The sequence below is a fragment of the Trichechus manatus genome, unplaced genomic scaffold, assembly GCF_000243295.1.
Source record: "Trichechus manatus latirostris isolate Lorelei unplaced genomic scaffold, TriManLat1.0 scaffold00075, whole genome shotgun sequence".
In the NCBI taxonomy this organism is placed as follows: Eukaryota; Metazoa; Chordata; class Mammalia; order Sirenia; family Trichechidae; genus Trichechus; species Trichechus manatus.
In genome coordinates this window covers 9,508,323-9,527,305 of record NW_004444011.1, presented here as the reverse complement: position 1 = coordinate 9,527,305, position 18,983 = coordinate 9,508,323, and the positions used below count along the sequence as shown (strand labels likewise).

General features: G+C 37.8%; 1 protein-coding gene across 1 annotated transcript in view; it reads left to right on the top strand.

Moving 5' to 3' along the window:
• MALRD1 (MAM and LDL receptor class A domain containing 1) overlaps positions 1-18,983 on the top strand; it is a 964,362-nt gene that overhangs the window by 807,914 nt on the left and 137,465 nt on the right. Inside the window, 1 exon segment of the mRNA XM_012556720.1 lies at positions 9,003-9,128. Coding sequence (XP_012412174.1) covers positions 9,003-9,128 — 126 coding nt within the window.

The window sequence follows — 18,983 nt, the reverse complement described above, 5'->3', positions numbered from 1 at the left end:
CAGATAAACAGAAATTAAGGGAATATGTAAAAACTAAACCAAACTTATAAGAATTATTAAAGGGAGTCCTTTGGTAAGAGAACCAACAACATCAGACAACAACCTGAACCTAGGACACAGGGTATCATCAGCCAGGTACCAACCTAGGTAAGGAACTCTCAAGGATAAAACAAAACTAAAAGATTTACAACAGGGTACCAGAGAGGTCAATCTGTAAGTGACAACAACATCAGAACAACAAAAGAAGGAATAAATGGTGTAAGTATAGACCTTTCAAATGAAGAGGAAGTCAAAGAACTATGAAGTAATAAAAGACTGGCTTAAACTTAGGGAGATAGGGGTAAATTTAAAGGTAACCACAAAAAAAGGTAACAAACCTATTCATCAAAATAAAGAACAAAAGCATAAAGTCTCAGTAAACACAAAATCGACAAAAACAAAGAATCAAAAAAATCTACAAACAAAAGGAATTCAGCATAGGAAAGTAAGAGTAACAAAGAAAATGTCAGCACCACAAAAAAAAAGGCACTACAAAATGACAGCAATGAACTCACATTTATCAATAATCACACTGAACATAACTGGCTTAAATGCACTGAAAAAGAAACAGAGAGAGACAGAATGGATTAGAAAATAACAGGACCCATCAATATGCTGTCTATCAAGCAAACAGCTACCAAAAAAGAGTGGGAGTGGCAATACTAATCTCAGATAAAATAGACTTTAAAACAAAATCCACCATAAAAGACAAAGAAGGATATTATATAATGATTTTTAAAGGGACAATCTGCCATGAAGACATAACTATAATAAATATCTATGCACCAAATGATAGGGCTCCAAAATACATAAAACGAACTCTAATAGCACTGAAAAGAGAAATTGACAGTTCCACAATAATAGTAGGAGACTTCAACAACCACTTTCAGTAAAGGACAGAACATCTAGAAAGAAAATCAACCAAGATACAGAAGATCTAAATGCAACAATCAACCAACTTGACTTCATAGACATGTATAGAACACTCCACCCAACAGCTGCAAAGTACACTTTCTTTTCCAATGCACATGGAATTTTCTCCAGAATAGACCACATCTTAGGCCACAAAACAACCCTCAACAAAATCCAAAACACTGAAAAATACAAAGCATCTTCTCTGATCACGCCATAAAAGCAGAAATTAATAATAAAAGAACAAGGGAAAAAATGGAAACTGAATAACACCCTGCATAAAAACCAATGGGTGATAGAAGAAATCAAAGATGGAATCAAAAAATTCCTAGAATCAAATGAGAATGAAAACACATCCTACCAAAACCTTTGGGACACAGCAAAGGAGTGCTCAGAGATCAATTTATAGCAATTGATGCACACATCAAATAAGAAGAAAGGGACAAAATCAAAACCTTAGCTACACAACTCGAACAAACAAAGAGAACAGCAAAAGAAACCCACAGCCAACAGAAGAAAGGAAAATATAAAGCTGAGCAGAAATAAATGAAACAGAGAATTGAAGACCAATAGAAAGAATCAACAGAACCAAAAGTTGTTTCTATGAAAGAAACAACAAAATCAACAAACCATTAACTAAATTGACAAAAGAAAAAAAGGAGAGGATGCAAATAACCCAAATAAATGAAATGGGGGACATTACAACAGACTCAACTGAAATAAAGATGATCATAACAAAGTACTATGAAAAACTATACACCAACAAATTTGAAAATCCAGAGGAAATGGACAAATTTCTAGAAACACACTACCTACCTAAACTAACACAAACTGAGGTAAAAAATTTGAACAGACCCATAACAAGAAAAGAGATTGAAATGGTAATTAAAAAAAAAGTCCCAACAAAAAAAAAAAGCCTTGGCCCAGATGGCTTCACTGGACAATTCTAAAAAACATTCAGAGAAGAGCTTGTACCAGTACTACTCAAACTATTTCAGAGCATAGAAAAGGAAGCAACGCTTCCGAATTCATTCTATGAAGCCAGCACAACCCTGATACCAAAACCAGGCAAAGATGCCACAAAAAAAGAAAATTACAGACCAGTGTCTCTCATGAATATAGATGCAAAAATTCTCAACAAAATTCTAGCCAATAGAATTCAGCATCCTATCAAAAAAAAAAATATACCATGACCAAGTAGGATTTGTACCAGGTATGCAACATTAGAAAATCAATCAATGTCATCCATCACATAAAAAAAAAGAATCACATGATCATCTCAATCATCACAGAAAAGGCATTCGATAAAATCCAACACCCATAGCTGATAAAAACTCTCAATAAAATAGATATAGAAGGAAAATTCCTCAATATAATAAAGAGCACTTATACAAAAACAACAGCCAACATCATTCTTATTGGAGAGAAGCTGAAAACATTCCCCCTGAGAACAGGAACAAGACAAGGATGCCTTTTATCACCACTCCTATTTAACATTGTGCTGGAAGTCCTAGCTAGAGCAATAGGCAAGACAAAGAAATAAAGGGCATCCAAATTGGTAAGGAAGAAGTAAAACGATCCCTATTTGCAGATGACACGATACTATACATGTTGATGTTGTTAGGTGTCACCGAGTTGGTTCCAGCTCACAGCAACCCTATGTAGAACAGAACAAAACACTGCCCAGTCCTGTGCCATCCTTGCAGTTGTTGTTCTGCTTGAGCCCATTGTTGCAGCCACTGTGACATCAAGCCAAGCATTATGTCCTTCTACAGGAAATGATCCCTCCTGATAACATGTCAAAAGTATGTGAGATATAGTCTCGCCTTTCTTGCTTCTAATGAGCATTCTGGCTGTACTTCTAAGACAGATTTGTTCATTCTTTTGGCAGTCCATGGTATATTTAATATTCTTTGCCAACATACTATATGTAGAGAACCCAAAAGACTTCAAAAGAAAACTACTGGAACTAATAGAATGATTCAGCAGAGTAACAGGATATAAGATAAACATACCATCAGTTGGATCCCTATACACCAATATAGAGAACTAAGAAACGGAAATCAGGAAAGCAATATCATTTATAATGGCCCCTAAAAAAATAAAATACTTAGGAATAAATCTAACCAGGGATGTAAAAAACAAGAAAAACTACAAAACGTTACTTCAAGAAACCAGAAGAGGCCTACATAAATGGAAAAACATACCACGCTCACGGATAGGTAGACTCAACATTGTGAAAATGTCAATTCTACCCAAAGCAATCTACAAATACAGAGCAATCCCGATCCAAATACCAACAGCGTTCTTTAACAAGATGGAAAAACTAATCATTAACTTTACATAAAAGGAAAAGAGGCCCTGGATAAGTAAAGCACTACTGAAGAAGAATAAAGTAGGAGGCCTCACACTACCTGATCTCAGAACCTACTACACAGCTAAGGTAATCAAAACTTCATACAGGTACAAGGACAGACACATTGACCAATGGAACAGAATCAAAAATCCAGATGTAAATCCACCTATGGCCACCTGATCTTTGAGAAAGACCCAAAGTCCATTAAATGAGGGAAAAGACAGTCTTTTTAACAAATGGTGCTGGCAAAAGTGGATGCCCATCTGAAAAAAATGAAACAGGACCCATACTTCACACCATACACAAAAATTAATTCAAAATGGGTCAAAGGCCTAAATATACAACCAAAAAATATAAAGATCATAGAAGGAAAAATAGGGGCAACACTAGAGGCCCTAATACAGCCATAAATAGCATACAAACCATAACTAACAATATACAAACACCAGAAGATGATCTAGATAATTGGGACATTTTAAAAATTAAACACTTATGCTCATCAAAAGACTTCAATTCACCAAAAGAGCAAAAAGAGAACCTACAGACTGGAAAAAAATTTTTGGCTATGACAAATCTGACAAGGGTCTAACTAAAATCTATAGGAAAATCCAATACCTCTACAACAAAAAGACAAATAATCCAATTAAAAAATGGGCTAAGGATGTGAACAGACTCTTCATCAAAGAAGACATTCAGATGGCTAACAGACACATGAGGAAATACTCGTGATCACTAGCAATTAGAGAAATGCAAATCAAAACCACAGTGAGATACTACCTCACCCTGACATTACTGGCACGAATCAAAGAAACAGAAAATAACAAATGTTGGAGAGGCTGCAGGGAGATTGGAACTCTTATGCACTACTGGTAGGAATGCAAAATGGTACAACCATTTTGGAAAACGATATGGTGCTTCCTTAGAAATCTAGAAATAGAGATATCATACAATCCAGCAATCCCACTCCTAGGAATATAGCCTAGAGAAATAAGAGCCATCTCACTTATAGACATATTCACTGCAGCATTATTCACAATAGCAAAAAGATGGAAACAACCTAAGTGCCCATCAAAAGATGAATGGATAAACAAACTATGGTACATACACACAATGGAATACTACACAACAATAAAGAACAATGATGGAATCTGAGAAATATCTCACAACATGGATGAGTCTGGAGGGCATTATGCTGAGTGAAATAAGTCGATTACAAAAGGACAAATATTGTATGAGACCACTATTATAAAAATTCATGAAAGGGTTTACAGAAAGAAAGAAACAATTTTTGATGGTTATAGGGAGGGGAGGGGAAAGCTGAGTAGGGAAAAACACTAACTAAACAAGAGATAAGTAGTAACTTTGGTAAAGGGTAAGACAGTGCACAATACTGGGGAAGTCATCACAGCTTGACCAAGATAAGGTCATGGAATCTTCATAGACACATCCAAACTCCCTGAGGGATGGAATTACTGGGCTGAAGACTGGGGACCATGGTCTTGGGGGACATCTAACTTAATTGGCATTACGTAATTTATAAAGAAAATGTTCTGCATCCTACTTTGATGAGTAGCATCTGGATCTTAAAATCTTGTGAGCGGCCATCTAAGATACTCCACTGGTCCCAACTCATCTGGAGCTAGTGAGAATGAAGAAAACTAAAGACACAATGGACAATTAGTCCAAAGGACTAATGGACCACAACTACCACAGCCTCCACCAGACTGAGTCTAGCACAACTAGATGATGCTCAGCTACCACAACTGACTGCTCTGACAGGGATCACAATAGACAGTCCCAGACAGAGCTGGAGAAAAATGTAGAACAAAATTGTAACTCACACACACGCACAAAAGACCAGACTTACTGGTCTGAGAGAGACTGGAGAAACCCTGAGAGTATGGCCCCTGGACACCCTTATACCTCAGTACCGAAGTTACTCCTGAGATTTACCCTTCAGCCAAAGGTTAGACTGGCCCATAAAACAAAATGAGGCTAAATGGGCACACCAACCTAGGGGCACGGATGAGAAGGCAGGAGGAGACAGGAAAGCTGGTAATGGGGAACCCAAGATCGAGAAGGGGAGAGTGTTAAGACATCGTAGTGTTGGAAACCAGTGTCACAAAATAATATGTGTATTAATTGTTTAATGAGAAACTAATTTGCTCTGTAAACCTTCATCTAAAGCACAGTAAAAAAAATATCATTTTTATGTCTCACTTTAAAACATATTTTGTTAGGCAGTTCTCAAACTAAATTGTGCCAGTAACCTGTGATACTTCAAATAAAGAGTTCCTTCTAACCTAATTATATTTGAAGAAAAGAATAATTTCTGATGTACTAGAAAAATCTACACACATATGGAAATGTTTATCCCTGGGTCTTCTAAATTGTCACTTTTCCCTGAAAAGGTTGAGATCTAATTGTCTTTATTTAGTACAAGTAATTGCCCAGATTAATACTTTTCAAATTTTTAGCAGCAGGATCGGAGTAAAATGTTCAAATAAGATACTGTATATGACACCATTAAACAAATCAGATGAAAGCAGAGCTGTGCATATGAACCTGGATTAAGTGCCAGAAGGCACTGACAGCCTACTAGGGCTTTTAACATTACCTCTGCCAAACCCTAGGACTCAGAGGTATAGAGTTAGAATTACAGTGCTGATCAATACTGTTATTATTTAGTGCTTTGCAAAATCTATCCAGACTTCCTGACAAGACAGTGCAGTGGGTTCATACTTTGACAGAGTCCCTCAGCTCCAAAATAACAGTGATAGATAGAATAGCTATCACATAAAAAAGCTAAGAGACAAGATAAACATCTGCACGGGCTAAAATCAGAATAAAAGCACAGAATAGAGATCAAGTCTGAAGCAGCAGGCCTGAAGGAAGCACAAGCTTCATGTCCTAAAGCAAACAGGAAGGCAGAAACTAAATGTGCTTCAAAATGATGGTGGCCTGAAACAAGGGGTTCTGGTAAGGTCCTTACTCATAAAAGAAGTCTAAAACACACTCTTGGTTTATACAAAGCTGTGATCCTGAAAGGACTGGAAAACAGGAGGGAAGAACACAAATATAGGGTTTTATGATTAGTAATTGAGCTTCCCAATGGATAAAGCTGATATAATTGCATTAATCAACAGCACTGTGCAAGGGTAGCCCAAGGAGTGATCGATCAGCTGCTAACCTAAAGGTTGGCAGTTCAAACCCACCCAAAGCACGAAGAAGAAAGACCTGAAATCTGATTCTACAAAGATTACAGCCAAGAAAACCCTATGGAGCAGTTCTACTCTGTAACACATGGGGTTGTCATAAGTCAGATTCGACTTGACAGCAAGGGATTTGGTTTTGGTTGTTTAGCATGCAAGGGAGGTAGAGTTCTCTGCAAGACTAGATAGCTATTGAACAGTTGTCAGTGTTCCTGATGGGATATATAGACATTTTCTTGAAAATGTGAAACAACCGGTCTTACGAGCAACGGCATCTCTATTTGATTAATATGCCAGTCCCTTGAAGTTAGGCTAAACCCTGCTTGTGGCCCCCAACAGGATACTGGGATTACTAATATACCTACATCATGCATTACCACAATGTCGTAACGGCACATAATCATAGTACATTGAGCTGCAGTGATCACATCATTACCCAGACATAACAGATACCCGGTGACTACCCACGACCTACCTGTACCCCGGTTGGAAATTGATGAATATTCAAATGATTTGCACTTCCCATCCATTCAATTGTACATAAGATGAGAATGATTAAGGAGGCAACAGAAGCACGGAGAGCTCTCCTTGAAGTAAAAGTCGACCCCAGTCTAAAATCAATTCTGACTGCATAGTACATACAATGCATTGTAGTACATGTATAATACTACATAATGCATATCTAGGAAATGATTCTATTGACAAACTTCTCTTTGAAGAAATTTTCAACTTAATGGAACACTTCCATTAAGTTGAAGTTTTCTTCAAAAAGAACTGTTTTTTAAGCATTGTTGTTATTAGGTGCCTTCGAGTCGGTTCTGACTCATAGCGACCCTATGTACTACAGAACAAAACCTGCCCGGTCCTGCGCCATGCTCACAATCATTGTTACACTTGAGCTCATCGTTGCAGCCACTGTGTCAGTCCATCTCGTTGATGGTCTTCCTCTTTTTGGTCCAGTAGTGAAGATATTTGTTTTCTTTATGTTGAGGTATAATCCATACTGAAGGCTGTGGCCTTTGATATTCATCAGTAAGTGCTTCAAGTCCTCTTCACTTTCAGCAAGCAAGGTTGTGTTGTCTGCTTAACACAGGTTGTTAATGAGTCTTCCTCCAATCCTGATGCCCCGTTCTTCTTCATATAGTCCAGTTTCTTGGATTATTTGCTCAGCATACAGATTGAATAGGTATGGTGAAAGGATACAACCCTGATGTACACCTTTCCTGACTTTAAACCACGCAGAATCCCCTTGTTCTGTCCAAGTGACTGCCTCTTGATCTGTGTACAGGTTCCTCATGAGCACAATTAAGTGTTCTGGAATTCTCATTTTTCAAAGTGTTATCCATAATTTGTTATGATCCACACAGTTAAATGTCTTTGCATAGCCAATAAAACACAGATAAACATCTTTCTGGCATTCTCTGCTTTCAGCCAGGATCCATCCAACATCACCAATGATATCCCTGGTTCCACATCCTCTTCTGAATCTGGTCTTAATTTCTGGCAGTTCCCTGTTGTTATACTGCTGCTGCCGCTTTTGAATGATCTTCAGCAAAATTTTACTTACGTGTGATATTGATGATATTGTTCAATAATTTCCTCATTCTATTGGATCACCTTTCTTGGGAATAGGCATAAATATAGATCTCTAGTCGGTTGGTCAGGTACCTGTCTTCCAAATTTCTTGACATAGATGAGTGAGCACTCCCAGTGCTGCATCTGTTTGTTGAAACATCTCAATTGATATTCCATCAATTCCTGGAGCCTTGTTTTTCACCAATGCCTTCAGTGCAGCTTGGACTTCTTCCTTCAGTACCATTAGTTCCAATCATATGCTACCTCCCGAATTGGTTGAACGTCAACCAATTCTTTTTGGTATAATGACTCTGTGTATTCCTTCCATTTTCTTTTGATGCTTCCTGGGTCGTTCAATATTTTCCCCATAGAATCCTTCACTATTGCAACTCTTGGCTTGACTTTTCCTTCAGTTCTTTCAGCTTGAGAAATGTCAAGCATGTTCTTCCTTTTTGGTTATCTATCTCCAGGTCTTTGCACATGTCATGATAATACTTTATTTTGTCTTCTCGAGCCGCCCATTGAAATCTTCTGTTCAGTTCTTTTACTACTTCATCATTTCTTCCTTTTGCATTAGCTACTTGACATTCAAGAGCAAGTTTCAGAGTCTCTTCTGACATCCATTTTGGTCTTTTCTTTCTTTCCTGTCTTTTTAATGACCTTTTGCTTTCTTCATGTATGATGTCCTTGATGTCACTGCACAACTCGTCTGGTCTTTGGTCATTAGTGTTCAACGCATTAAATCTATTCTTGAGATGGTCTCTAAATTCAAGTGGGATATACTCGAAGTCCTTTTAAGCATACGACTAGAATAAATGAAGAATAATACAATAAACTGTATTATTATTTCATTAGAAGTTCACTGAAAAAAAAGACATGCTTTTAACTACAATCATTATTTCCTTCAGCCAATGAGAGCTGTACTAATGGAGCTCTGACATGCACCTCCTCTAACAGCTGTATTCCAGCTCACCAGCGCTGTGATGGTTTTGCCAACTGCCATGATTTCCAACTTGATGAGTCCAGCTGCTCAGGTACTCCATTTCCATTCAAGTATTATATGTAATATAAACCAGTAACTTAACCTGTAGACAATAAAACATTAAAAGTTGAAATTCTAAATAATAGCAAGTACTGCCCACAAAATAATTGAATTTCTGTTACTAGTTTGGGGACAGGAAGAATGCTGGTATTTGTTGGTACATTTTTAAAAAAAATTAATGTATAATGGACTCAGGTTTATTCTACATAAATGTTAAATAAATAAAGAATAAAATTTCAAGCATTATCTGTAAGTATTTAATAATCTCTTCTATATAAATTATTGGGTTCTATAATAAGGAATCCCTATACAATCTGTTATTAACTTAAAAAATTGTAGTCTTCCTTTCCCATTACTTCATAACAGCCTTCTTATTTGCATGATCTAGTTATGTATTTAAAACTTGATTTATTAAACTTTAGATTGACTTTTAAAAATTTTTCTTTCTTCTCCCCCTGGAGAATTTATGCTGGATAAGAGCTGATAATGTATACTTGAAATCATACTTTTATCAAAACTGCTGTGTAATTCTATAATTCATTGAAGTCCATTGTAACATCTCACCTGAGAAATCAAATGTTTATTATTTTATGCAGGAGATATATGAAATGTTACTTAAGGGCAATATAATTCTGTCACAACTAAAAGTTAATATAAATTAGTGATAAAAGATATATTGTCATATTTTCTAAATAAATTGGAGATATTTTTACATCGATAACTCATTGCCATCGAGTCGATTCTGACACATAGTGACCCTATAGGACATAGTAAAACTGCCCCACTGGGTTTCCAAGGCTGTAATCTTTAAGGAAGCAGACTGCCACATCTTTCTCCTGAGGATGGGCAGGTGAGTTCAAACCACTGATCTTTCCATTAGCAGCTGAGCGCTTAACCACTGAGCTACCAGGGCTCCTTTCCACATCAATACCAAGTAAGAATATACATTGTGTATCTTTCGAGTGAGAAGAACATTATGAAAAAAAGCATGTTAATTAAAATAAAATCATTGTGCAAAAATATTGATTTTTTTTGACTGCTGGAAATGAGTGACCACATAGCCCTGGATTTTAAGAGTTAAAAAGGAAATCAAAAAAGTGAGCAGATCTGGCCCCATAAAATATGAGGAGATGAAAGGTCATTGGCATTATTTCACTACTAAGCATGCTTAAACTTCAGTGAAGGAGCCCGAAGGGAAATACTCTTACTCGCTTCTCAGAGAGTATTCTTTCCAGAGAATAAGAAAAAAATATTAAAATAAAGAGGATAAATGAGATCATTCCACTCTTTCCTAACTTTGCTACTAATAAGACGCAGCACTTAGGACAAATACCCTAATTTATTTACATAAAGGTGAGATTTTTTTCAGGATGTTCCTATATGAGAACAAATATACTATAGCCAGCAATGATTTATTATCTGCTTTGATGTGGTCCACCTTTAAAGCAGGGTCAGAAAACAGAAGACCTACCATTTATGATGAGTGATAGGCAATCTGTAGGTAATAATATAAAACACATTTTTGTGGTCCCATTTATTTCAGTCATTCACCAGTCATTTATAATTCACTTAAAAGCATAGGTCATATTGACACAGCTGTTAAAGAACTTAGACATAATTTTCAGAAATAAAATCCATATCATGTTATATTTTCTCTATTTCCACTTTTATACACTTTTTGGTTTGTCAGTCAAGTAGGATGAAAGCCAGTGCTTCTGTTCTTAAGAATGCCTTTAAGCCTGATGAACCCTGAAGATGTGAGAATGCATATTACACCTTCCTCTCTCTTCCCAAACATCATATTCCTTTAAAGGTAACATTTCATGGATTTTTATGAGCCCCATTCTTACAGCATCCAGTAATTCCCACCATGGTCACATAACAGATGGCAAGTATCTGCCTCACCTCACCTCGAGGTTTAAGTCATTAACAAGAACATCAAGCTCAGGCACTGGAAAAGTTCTGCAGGGTAAATATATTTTGATATATCCTGTCCATTCCTAAGTCACATGAGGAAGGCATATCATTTTCAGGTTTTGATTACTTATGCAGCAGAGAATTATTGACTAGAATCTACCTGGCTCAATGTAAACTGAAAGTATTTTTTCCAGGCATTTGTATTAATAGACATTAATGAAGGTTATGCAAAGGTGATGCTACAATTCCGCTAAACATCCATTTAAAGGAGAATAAAAAAGAGGTACTAAGATATAAAATTGTAGTATGGGATATCAAGTATATCGTTTAAAGTATGTGATATAATAATAATATAGCTTAATAAAATTTCAGGAGGGTTAAAAGAGAAAACAAAAACAAAATATCCTCAGGCAAGTACTCTGGAGCTATTCCAAGTTTCTGCAACATGGGTTATCTCTCCCCCAGTTCCTGTGCTGGATGCTGAGATTTCAAGATAAATGGAGCAGTCTTTGCCCACTAGCGACTTGGTTTGCTGTACAAGCTCTTCTGACAGACTTCCAGGATCCATAAATTTCCGGAAACTATATGCAGAATATTGTGTCTCTGCATATTTACCTGTGACAGTGCAGAAATGCCATATGATTCAAAAGTGTTCATAATCCCATAATATTAAAAGCTGCAAAGGGTTACAGAAATTCTGAACTAAATAGCAGATCATCTGACATTTTTTAGACTAACAGGGTTTGCAGTTAGATAACCAGCATTTAGTTCCAGCTCTTACCCTTCCTTGCTATTACCTCTAGGAAGTTATATTAACCTTGAAGCCTCATGTTTTAACTCTGTTAAATGAGGATAATTATGGTACATACCACATAATGTTATGAGGATTAAATGAGCTAATGCATGGAAAACTCTTAGGACAGTACATAACGTTGTAGGTCTTCAGTAAATTGTGTGGTGATGATGATCATAATGATAGAGGAGAAGGAGGAGGGGATAAAACAAGAGAGAGTAGGAGTTAGAGGAAGCAATGGTAATGGAAATGAGATTTCATCAACCATTCAAAGACCCCTCCCCACTCCAAATCTACAGAAGTGGGTGAAAACAATCATTTCATAATATATACCATTCTAGAGCCCTGGTGGTGCAGTGGTTAAGTGTTTGGCTGCTAACCAGAAAGTCAGCAGTTCAAATCTACCAGCCAGCTCCTTGCAAATCCTACACTTCAGTTCTACTCTGTCCTATAGGGTTGCTAGGAGTTGGAATCAACTCAAAGGTGATAAGTTTTATGGGGGTTTATATACCATTCACTGGTATAGTAATGTTACAAGTAAATTTAATTTTATCCTCCCAGCAGCCCTGTGAACAAGGTGATATAATCCTCATTTTATATGCGATGAATGTTACATCTAAGGTATTTAACCCAGAGGCACACAACTCATAAATGACTGAGCTAGACATCATGGAGGGAAACCAGGACTTGCATGATTAGCAATCTTCCCAATAGACCACCAAGAAACAGCTATCACTTCTCCAGTCTCTAAATATATTAAGAAAGACAGGAGGGAAAAAAAAGACAGATGCCTAACTGCAAACTATTTAGGTTTAAGCTTAAAAGTTACTTGTCCAGCCTACATGTGTGTTCCTCCCTGTCAAAAGTGATAAACCAGGGTGGAATAAGAGATGAATTCTGCCCAGCATGCTATTTCCACGTAATCAGTTGTGAGCTGCATTTGCCCACAAGCACAAGCCACAATAAACCAATGCAAAAGGGTATAAGTCAGTGAGATATTACTGTGGCTACGGTCCCAGGGTATCTGTGTCAATTCTAAGTATCACTCCCACGGATTCCTAGTTCCCATTTACCTTCTTACCTAATGGAAATACTTAGCGTCTTCACTGTTAACTAGTCATACCCTACCCCTTCCATATTTCTTCTGCTCCCTGATCTACCTTGTTTTAAGTAAATAAATTAAAGTGAAATCACTTTATACTTCAACTTTCCTTCTTATGGATAAAGAACCTGGGTGTAAGGTGTAAATTTACAAAATCTTCTCACAGAGATAACCTAAAAATCCTCTGCCCCCTTAACCACCAGGATTTACTCCTTGCTCCAGTCAACACTTGTGTTTTTCCACTGAACTCCTCTATCCATTGTAAGAAAATATATATTTAAATCCCCACAGAATCATTCTGATGTAAAGCAAGCCTATGTTTTACTACCTGGAATCATGATAAATATTAAAGTCTCCAGAAAAAACTTGCAGCTGCATGGTAGTATGTGTGTTCTGATCCTCTACAGTATCAGACTCTATACCAGTTTTCCAATAAAACAAAACTCTTATTTGAGGAAAACTAAAATTGTATTTAAGACCAAAAATAGCCATAAACCAGTTTATTAACAAGGTTTCTAAGTATTTATGCACTATTTATATGTATGTATTATGGTGGTTTATTTTTAATCAGGAGCCCCGGGGTGGTACAAATGCTCAACTGCTAACTGAAAGGTTGGAGGTTTGAGTCCACCCATAGGCACCTCAGAAGAAAGGCCTGGCAATCAACTTCCAAAAAACCAGGCATTAGAAGCAGTTTATTCTAACACACACAGGATCGCCATGAGTCAGAATCGACTCAAAAGCATTTGTGTTTTGTTAGTCAAACCAGCTAATGTCTTGTTCGTGAAGGAAATGTCATACCTGTTCTGTTTAGCTAAGCATACCCCCAATGCTTGAAAGGTGTAGCTCTTTGTTCTCATCTTCAGTCCCTACTCCCCATTGCAATTAGTTAAGTAGAGAGGAGTAATGGAGGCCCAGGTGAGAAATATACTTCTGGGAGAGCAAATCAGTGAAAACTTTTGAAACCAAAAATGATACTAGACACGTGGTATATTTCAGTTGTGTTTAGGAGGTACAGCCTCCCTCCTTCTCTGTTTTCCTGTTTCCTAATGCCCCAGCCATCCCTTTCCTAGTGTTCAGTGAATGGCTTTGAATCTGACACTCTCCAGCTACCCTTTCTGCATAGTTTCTCTTCAGTGGATATTGCCTACATAAAAGTTCTGTTTTTTCTCTTTACTTTTCTACTCTCCTTCATTATCATCATTCATTTCCTGCCCAAGTAAATGGTCTATGTCTATCTGCTAAGGTTAGTCTATTCCTGTAGAAGCACATAACAGTGTTTTATACACAGAGGGTGCTCAATAAATACTTCTTAAACTGTTTTAAGGAAGAAGCCTGAAAAGTGTGGCTATCTGGAAAAGAGAGGAAGGAATCCGAAGAGAAGCCTTGGATCTATCTTTAGCCCATATTTCACATAAGCTTTAGACATGCAAATCTCAATGCCCACAGGACCCTTCCACTGTGATGTCCTTTAGGCACCTAAAACACAGCATCATCTTTCCTTTTAAAATCTTCCCAACTCAATAAGGGAAACCACCAACTAGCCAGAGGCCCAGCCAGAAACCTGAACATCTGCTTTAACTATTCAAGTAATTCCCAAGAAATTTCAATTGAACCATTTAAATATCTCTTAAATGTCCACAACTCTTCAACCTTCCCTCCCTAAGGAAAAAGGCAACCGTCATTTCTTCCTGAATTATTGTAAAAGACTCTTAACTAGGCTCCCTGATTTTAGCCTTGCCCCTTCTGTTGAGTTTACACACTGCAGCCAGAATTATCTTTCTAAAGCACAAAGCATGCAACTTCCCCTTCTTAAAATCCTGTCCTCCTAGGATGAAATTTTAACTCCTTGTTGAGCCTATGCTACCTGGCCCCTGTGGTCTCTGGCCATTTCTCATACTCTCCTCACATGATACCATCTACAGTGCAGCCAGGCTGGACTTCCTTCGGTTCCTCAAATACAACACACCCCCTTCTCTGACCTCTGGGCCTTTGTGCTTACCTCCCACCTCTCCCCCCACACACACCTACTAGCTTTCCTTATTCCTCAAATTTGACTTAGGTGCTCTCTTCATCATTGATACATCATTTCTAAATTGTATCACTTCTCATACTGTAATTGAATGCCCAACTTAACGTTTTTGCATCCTTCATAAGCTGAAAGGTCAGTGAGAGCAGGGACCTTGCCTATATACCCTTTTTAAGCTAACATTCATTAAGCATGTAATATGAGCTGGGTGCTTTTCTAACATTCTCAACAACACTCTGAAGCAGATAGTATTTTTTAGCCTTGTTTGACAGAGAGGAACCTGAGGCGCAGAAAGATTAATTACCTTATCCAGTATTACACAGCTAATAAGTTGAGCTGAAATCCCCACTCAGGTGGTCTGACTCCAGTGCCCACAGCCTTAACAACTAAGTTAAGCTGCCTGTATTATTCATCATTACCTTTCCAGTGCCTAGCTCAGTGATAGAGATTTAATAGGTGTTCAGAATAGATTTGTTGAATTACGAATAAATGGCAGTGGAAATTTCTATCAGGTGTTGGACATACAATGGCTCAGCAAGGGAGGAATAGTATCCTGCAAGAGGGGAGGTGTTAAAAAAAAAAGCCCAAAAATGCAACTTTGGTACTTAAGTGAATAGGGAAGTTTGCAGTCCTTAGGAGAGCAGGATTGTTTTGAGAGAATATTAAGTAGGCAGGGTATATGAAAATACCATGAAAAGTTAGAAGGGCTAACCACTCCCACAATAAGAGCTAAGAGAAAATACACTTTGCTTCTTTTTAATCTACAAGTAAACCATCTTTGAAAACAAGTGTTCATGCTAACCTAGAATTAGGAAACAACACAAATAGTGGAAAAGCAAGGCCAGGGGCAAGGAGGACAAACTTGAGCTAAGCAGACATCTGCCATGGATTCAGAGGTAGGGCGTGAGCATGAACATCAGTGACTCATTTTTATCAAAAAGACAAGGACACCCATACACAGCATTTGTTTGCCATGATACAGTGTCTACTGTGTGGAACTGAGGAAAAGAAAGGTTCCAGTAAATAAAAAATTCAGTAGAGTCATAAATATGCCATGCAGACTCATTCTACAGAAGTATATTTTACCTAATCCTGTGGAGGAAAACATCTTCTTTTGTGGTAAACCATTCAGGCATGTGAAGGGAATGAACAAGTCCAGGGCAGCAGGGGTCGCTGAGCAAAGTTTTCAGGGTGTAGGAGAGTAGCCTAGGAGAATTATCTTTGTTTTAGCAACTGGGAGGCAATTTACTCCCAGGGATTAGATTTAATGCAGTGACTAACAGTAATAAGTCCTCCTACTTTCTAATAATATTTTTACAGGCAATCTTCATTTTCTACTTTATTGTGTTTTATATTTTCAAAATATCCCAAAATGGAACATACTTTTTTTCCCATATAAAAATTTATACATACATTGTTATGTGACCCTAATTGCTCTCCCCATACTGTGACAGCACACTTTTCCTTTCCACCCCTGATTCCCCATGTCCATTCAACCAGCTCCTAACCCTCTCTGCCTTCTCATCTCACCTCCGGACAGAAGCTGCCAATTTAGTCTGTTGTATCTACTTGAGCTAAGAGCTCACTTCTCACAAGTATCGCTTTATGTCCCACAGTCCAGTCCAATCCCTGTCTGAAGAGTTGGCCTCGGAAATTCTTTTAGTTCCGGACTAATAAAGAATCCGGGGGCCATGCTTTCCAGTGTTTCTCCAGTCTCAGTTAGACCATTAAGTCTGGTCTTCTTACTAGCATTTGATTTCTGCACCCATCTTTCTGCTGCTCCATCAGTGGACTCTCTGTTGTGTTCCCTGTCAGGGCGGTCATTGGTGGCAGTTGGGCACCATCTAGTTCTTCTGGTCTCAGGTTGATGAAGTCTCTGGTTTATGTGGCCCTGTCTGTCTCTTGGGCTAATACTTTCCTTGTGTCTTTGGTGTTCTTCATTCTCCTTTACTCCAGGTGGTTGGGACCAATTGATGCATCTTAGATGGCCGCTTGCAAACTTTTAAGACCTCAGATGCCACTCACCAAAATAGGATGCAGAACATTTTCTTAATAAGCTTTGTTATGCCAATTGACCTAGCTGTCCCCTGAAAGCATGGTCCCCAGACCCCTCCCCCTGCTACTCTGTTCCTCAAAGTGTTTGATTGTATTCAGGCAACTTCTTAGCTTTGGTTTAGTCCAGTTGTGCTGACTTCCCCTGTAGTGTGTGCCGTACTTCCCTTCACCAAAGATAATTTTTATCTAATATTTAGTTAGTAAATAACCCTCATCCTCCCTCCCCACCCTCATAACCATCAAAGAATGTTTTCTTCTGTGTTTAAACCTTTTCTTGAGTTCTTATAACAGAGGTCTTATACAATATTTGTCCTGCTGTGACTGACTAAATTCACTCAGCATAATGACCTCCAGCTTCCTCCATGTTATGTTTCACAGCTTCATCGTCGTTCTTTATCGTTGCCTCGTATTCCATTGTGTGGATATACCATAAAATGTTTATCCATTTGTCCGTTGATGGGCACCTAGGTTGTTTCCATCTTTTAGCTGTTGTGAACAGTGCTGCGATGAACATGGGTGTGCATATATCTATTCGTGCGATGGCTCTTATTTCTCTAGGATATATTACAAGGAGCCGGATAGCTGGATAGTATGATACTTCTATTTATAGCTTTTTAAGGAAGCACCAAGTCGATTTCCACAGTTGTTGTACCATTTTACTTTCCCACCAACAGTGTAAGAGTGTTCCAGTCTTTCCACAACCTCTCCAGCATTTATTATTTTGTGTTTTTTGGATTAATGCTAGCCTTGTTGGGGTGGGATGATATCTCATTGTAGTTTTGATCTGGATTTCTCTAATGGCAAATGATCGTGAGCATTTCTTCATGTGTCTGTTAGTCACCTGAGTATCTTCTTTGGCGAAGTGCCTGTTCATATCCTTTGCCCATTTTTCAGTTGGATTATTTGTCTTTTTGCTGTTGCGGTTTTGCAGTATCTTGTAGATTTTAGAGAATAGACCCTGATCGGATTTATCATAGCCAAAATTTCTTTCCCAGTCTGTAGGTTGTCTTTTGATTCTTTTGGTGAAGACTTTGATGAGCATAAGTGTGTTATTTTTAGGAGCTCCCATTTATCTGGTCACTCTTCTGGTGCTTGTGCATTGTTACTTATGGTTCGTATTGTGTTTATGCTGCATATTAGAGCTCCTAGTGTTGTCCCTATTTTTTTTTCCATGATCTTAATCATTTTTGGCTTTCTATTTAAGTCTTTGATCCATTCTGAGTTAGTTTTTGTGCATGGTGTGAGGTATGGGTCTTGTTTCAGTTTTTTGCAGATGGATATCCAGTTATGTCAGCACCATTTGTTAAAGAGACTGTCTTTTCCCCAATTAACAGACTCTGGGCCTTTGTCAAATATCAGCTGCTCATAGGTGGATAAATTTATGTCTGGATTCTCAATTCTGTTCCATTGGTATATGTAGCTGTTGTTGTACCAGTACCAAGCTGTTTTGACTACCGCGGCAGTACAATAGAATCGTAATTCTAAAATCGGGTAGTGTGAGGCCTCCCACTTTGTTCTTCTAGAGTAATGCTTTTCTTATCCGGGGCCTCTTCCATTTCCATACGAAGTTGGTGATTTTTTTCTCCATCTCATTATAAAATGCTGGTGGAATTTGGATCGAGATTGCATTGTATCTGTAGATCCCTTTGGGTAGAATTGACATTTTCACAATGTTGAGTCTACTTATTCATAAGCAAGGTATGTTTTTCCATTTATGCAGGTCTCTTTTGGTTTCTTGCAGCAGTGTCTTGTAGTTTTCACTGTGCAGATCTTTTATGTCTCTGGTTAGATTTATTCCTAAGTATTTTATCTTCTTGGAGGCTATTGTAAATGGTATTGATTTGGTGATTTCCTCTTCAAGTTCTCTTTGTTGGTATAAAGGAATCCAACTGATTTTTGTATGTTTATCTTGTATCCTGACACTTTGTTGAAATCTTCTATTAGTTCCAGT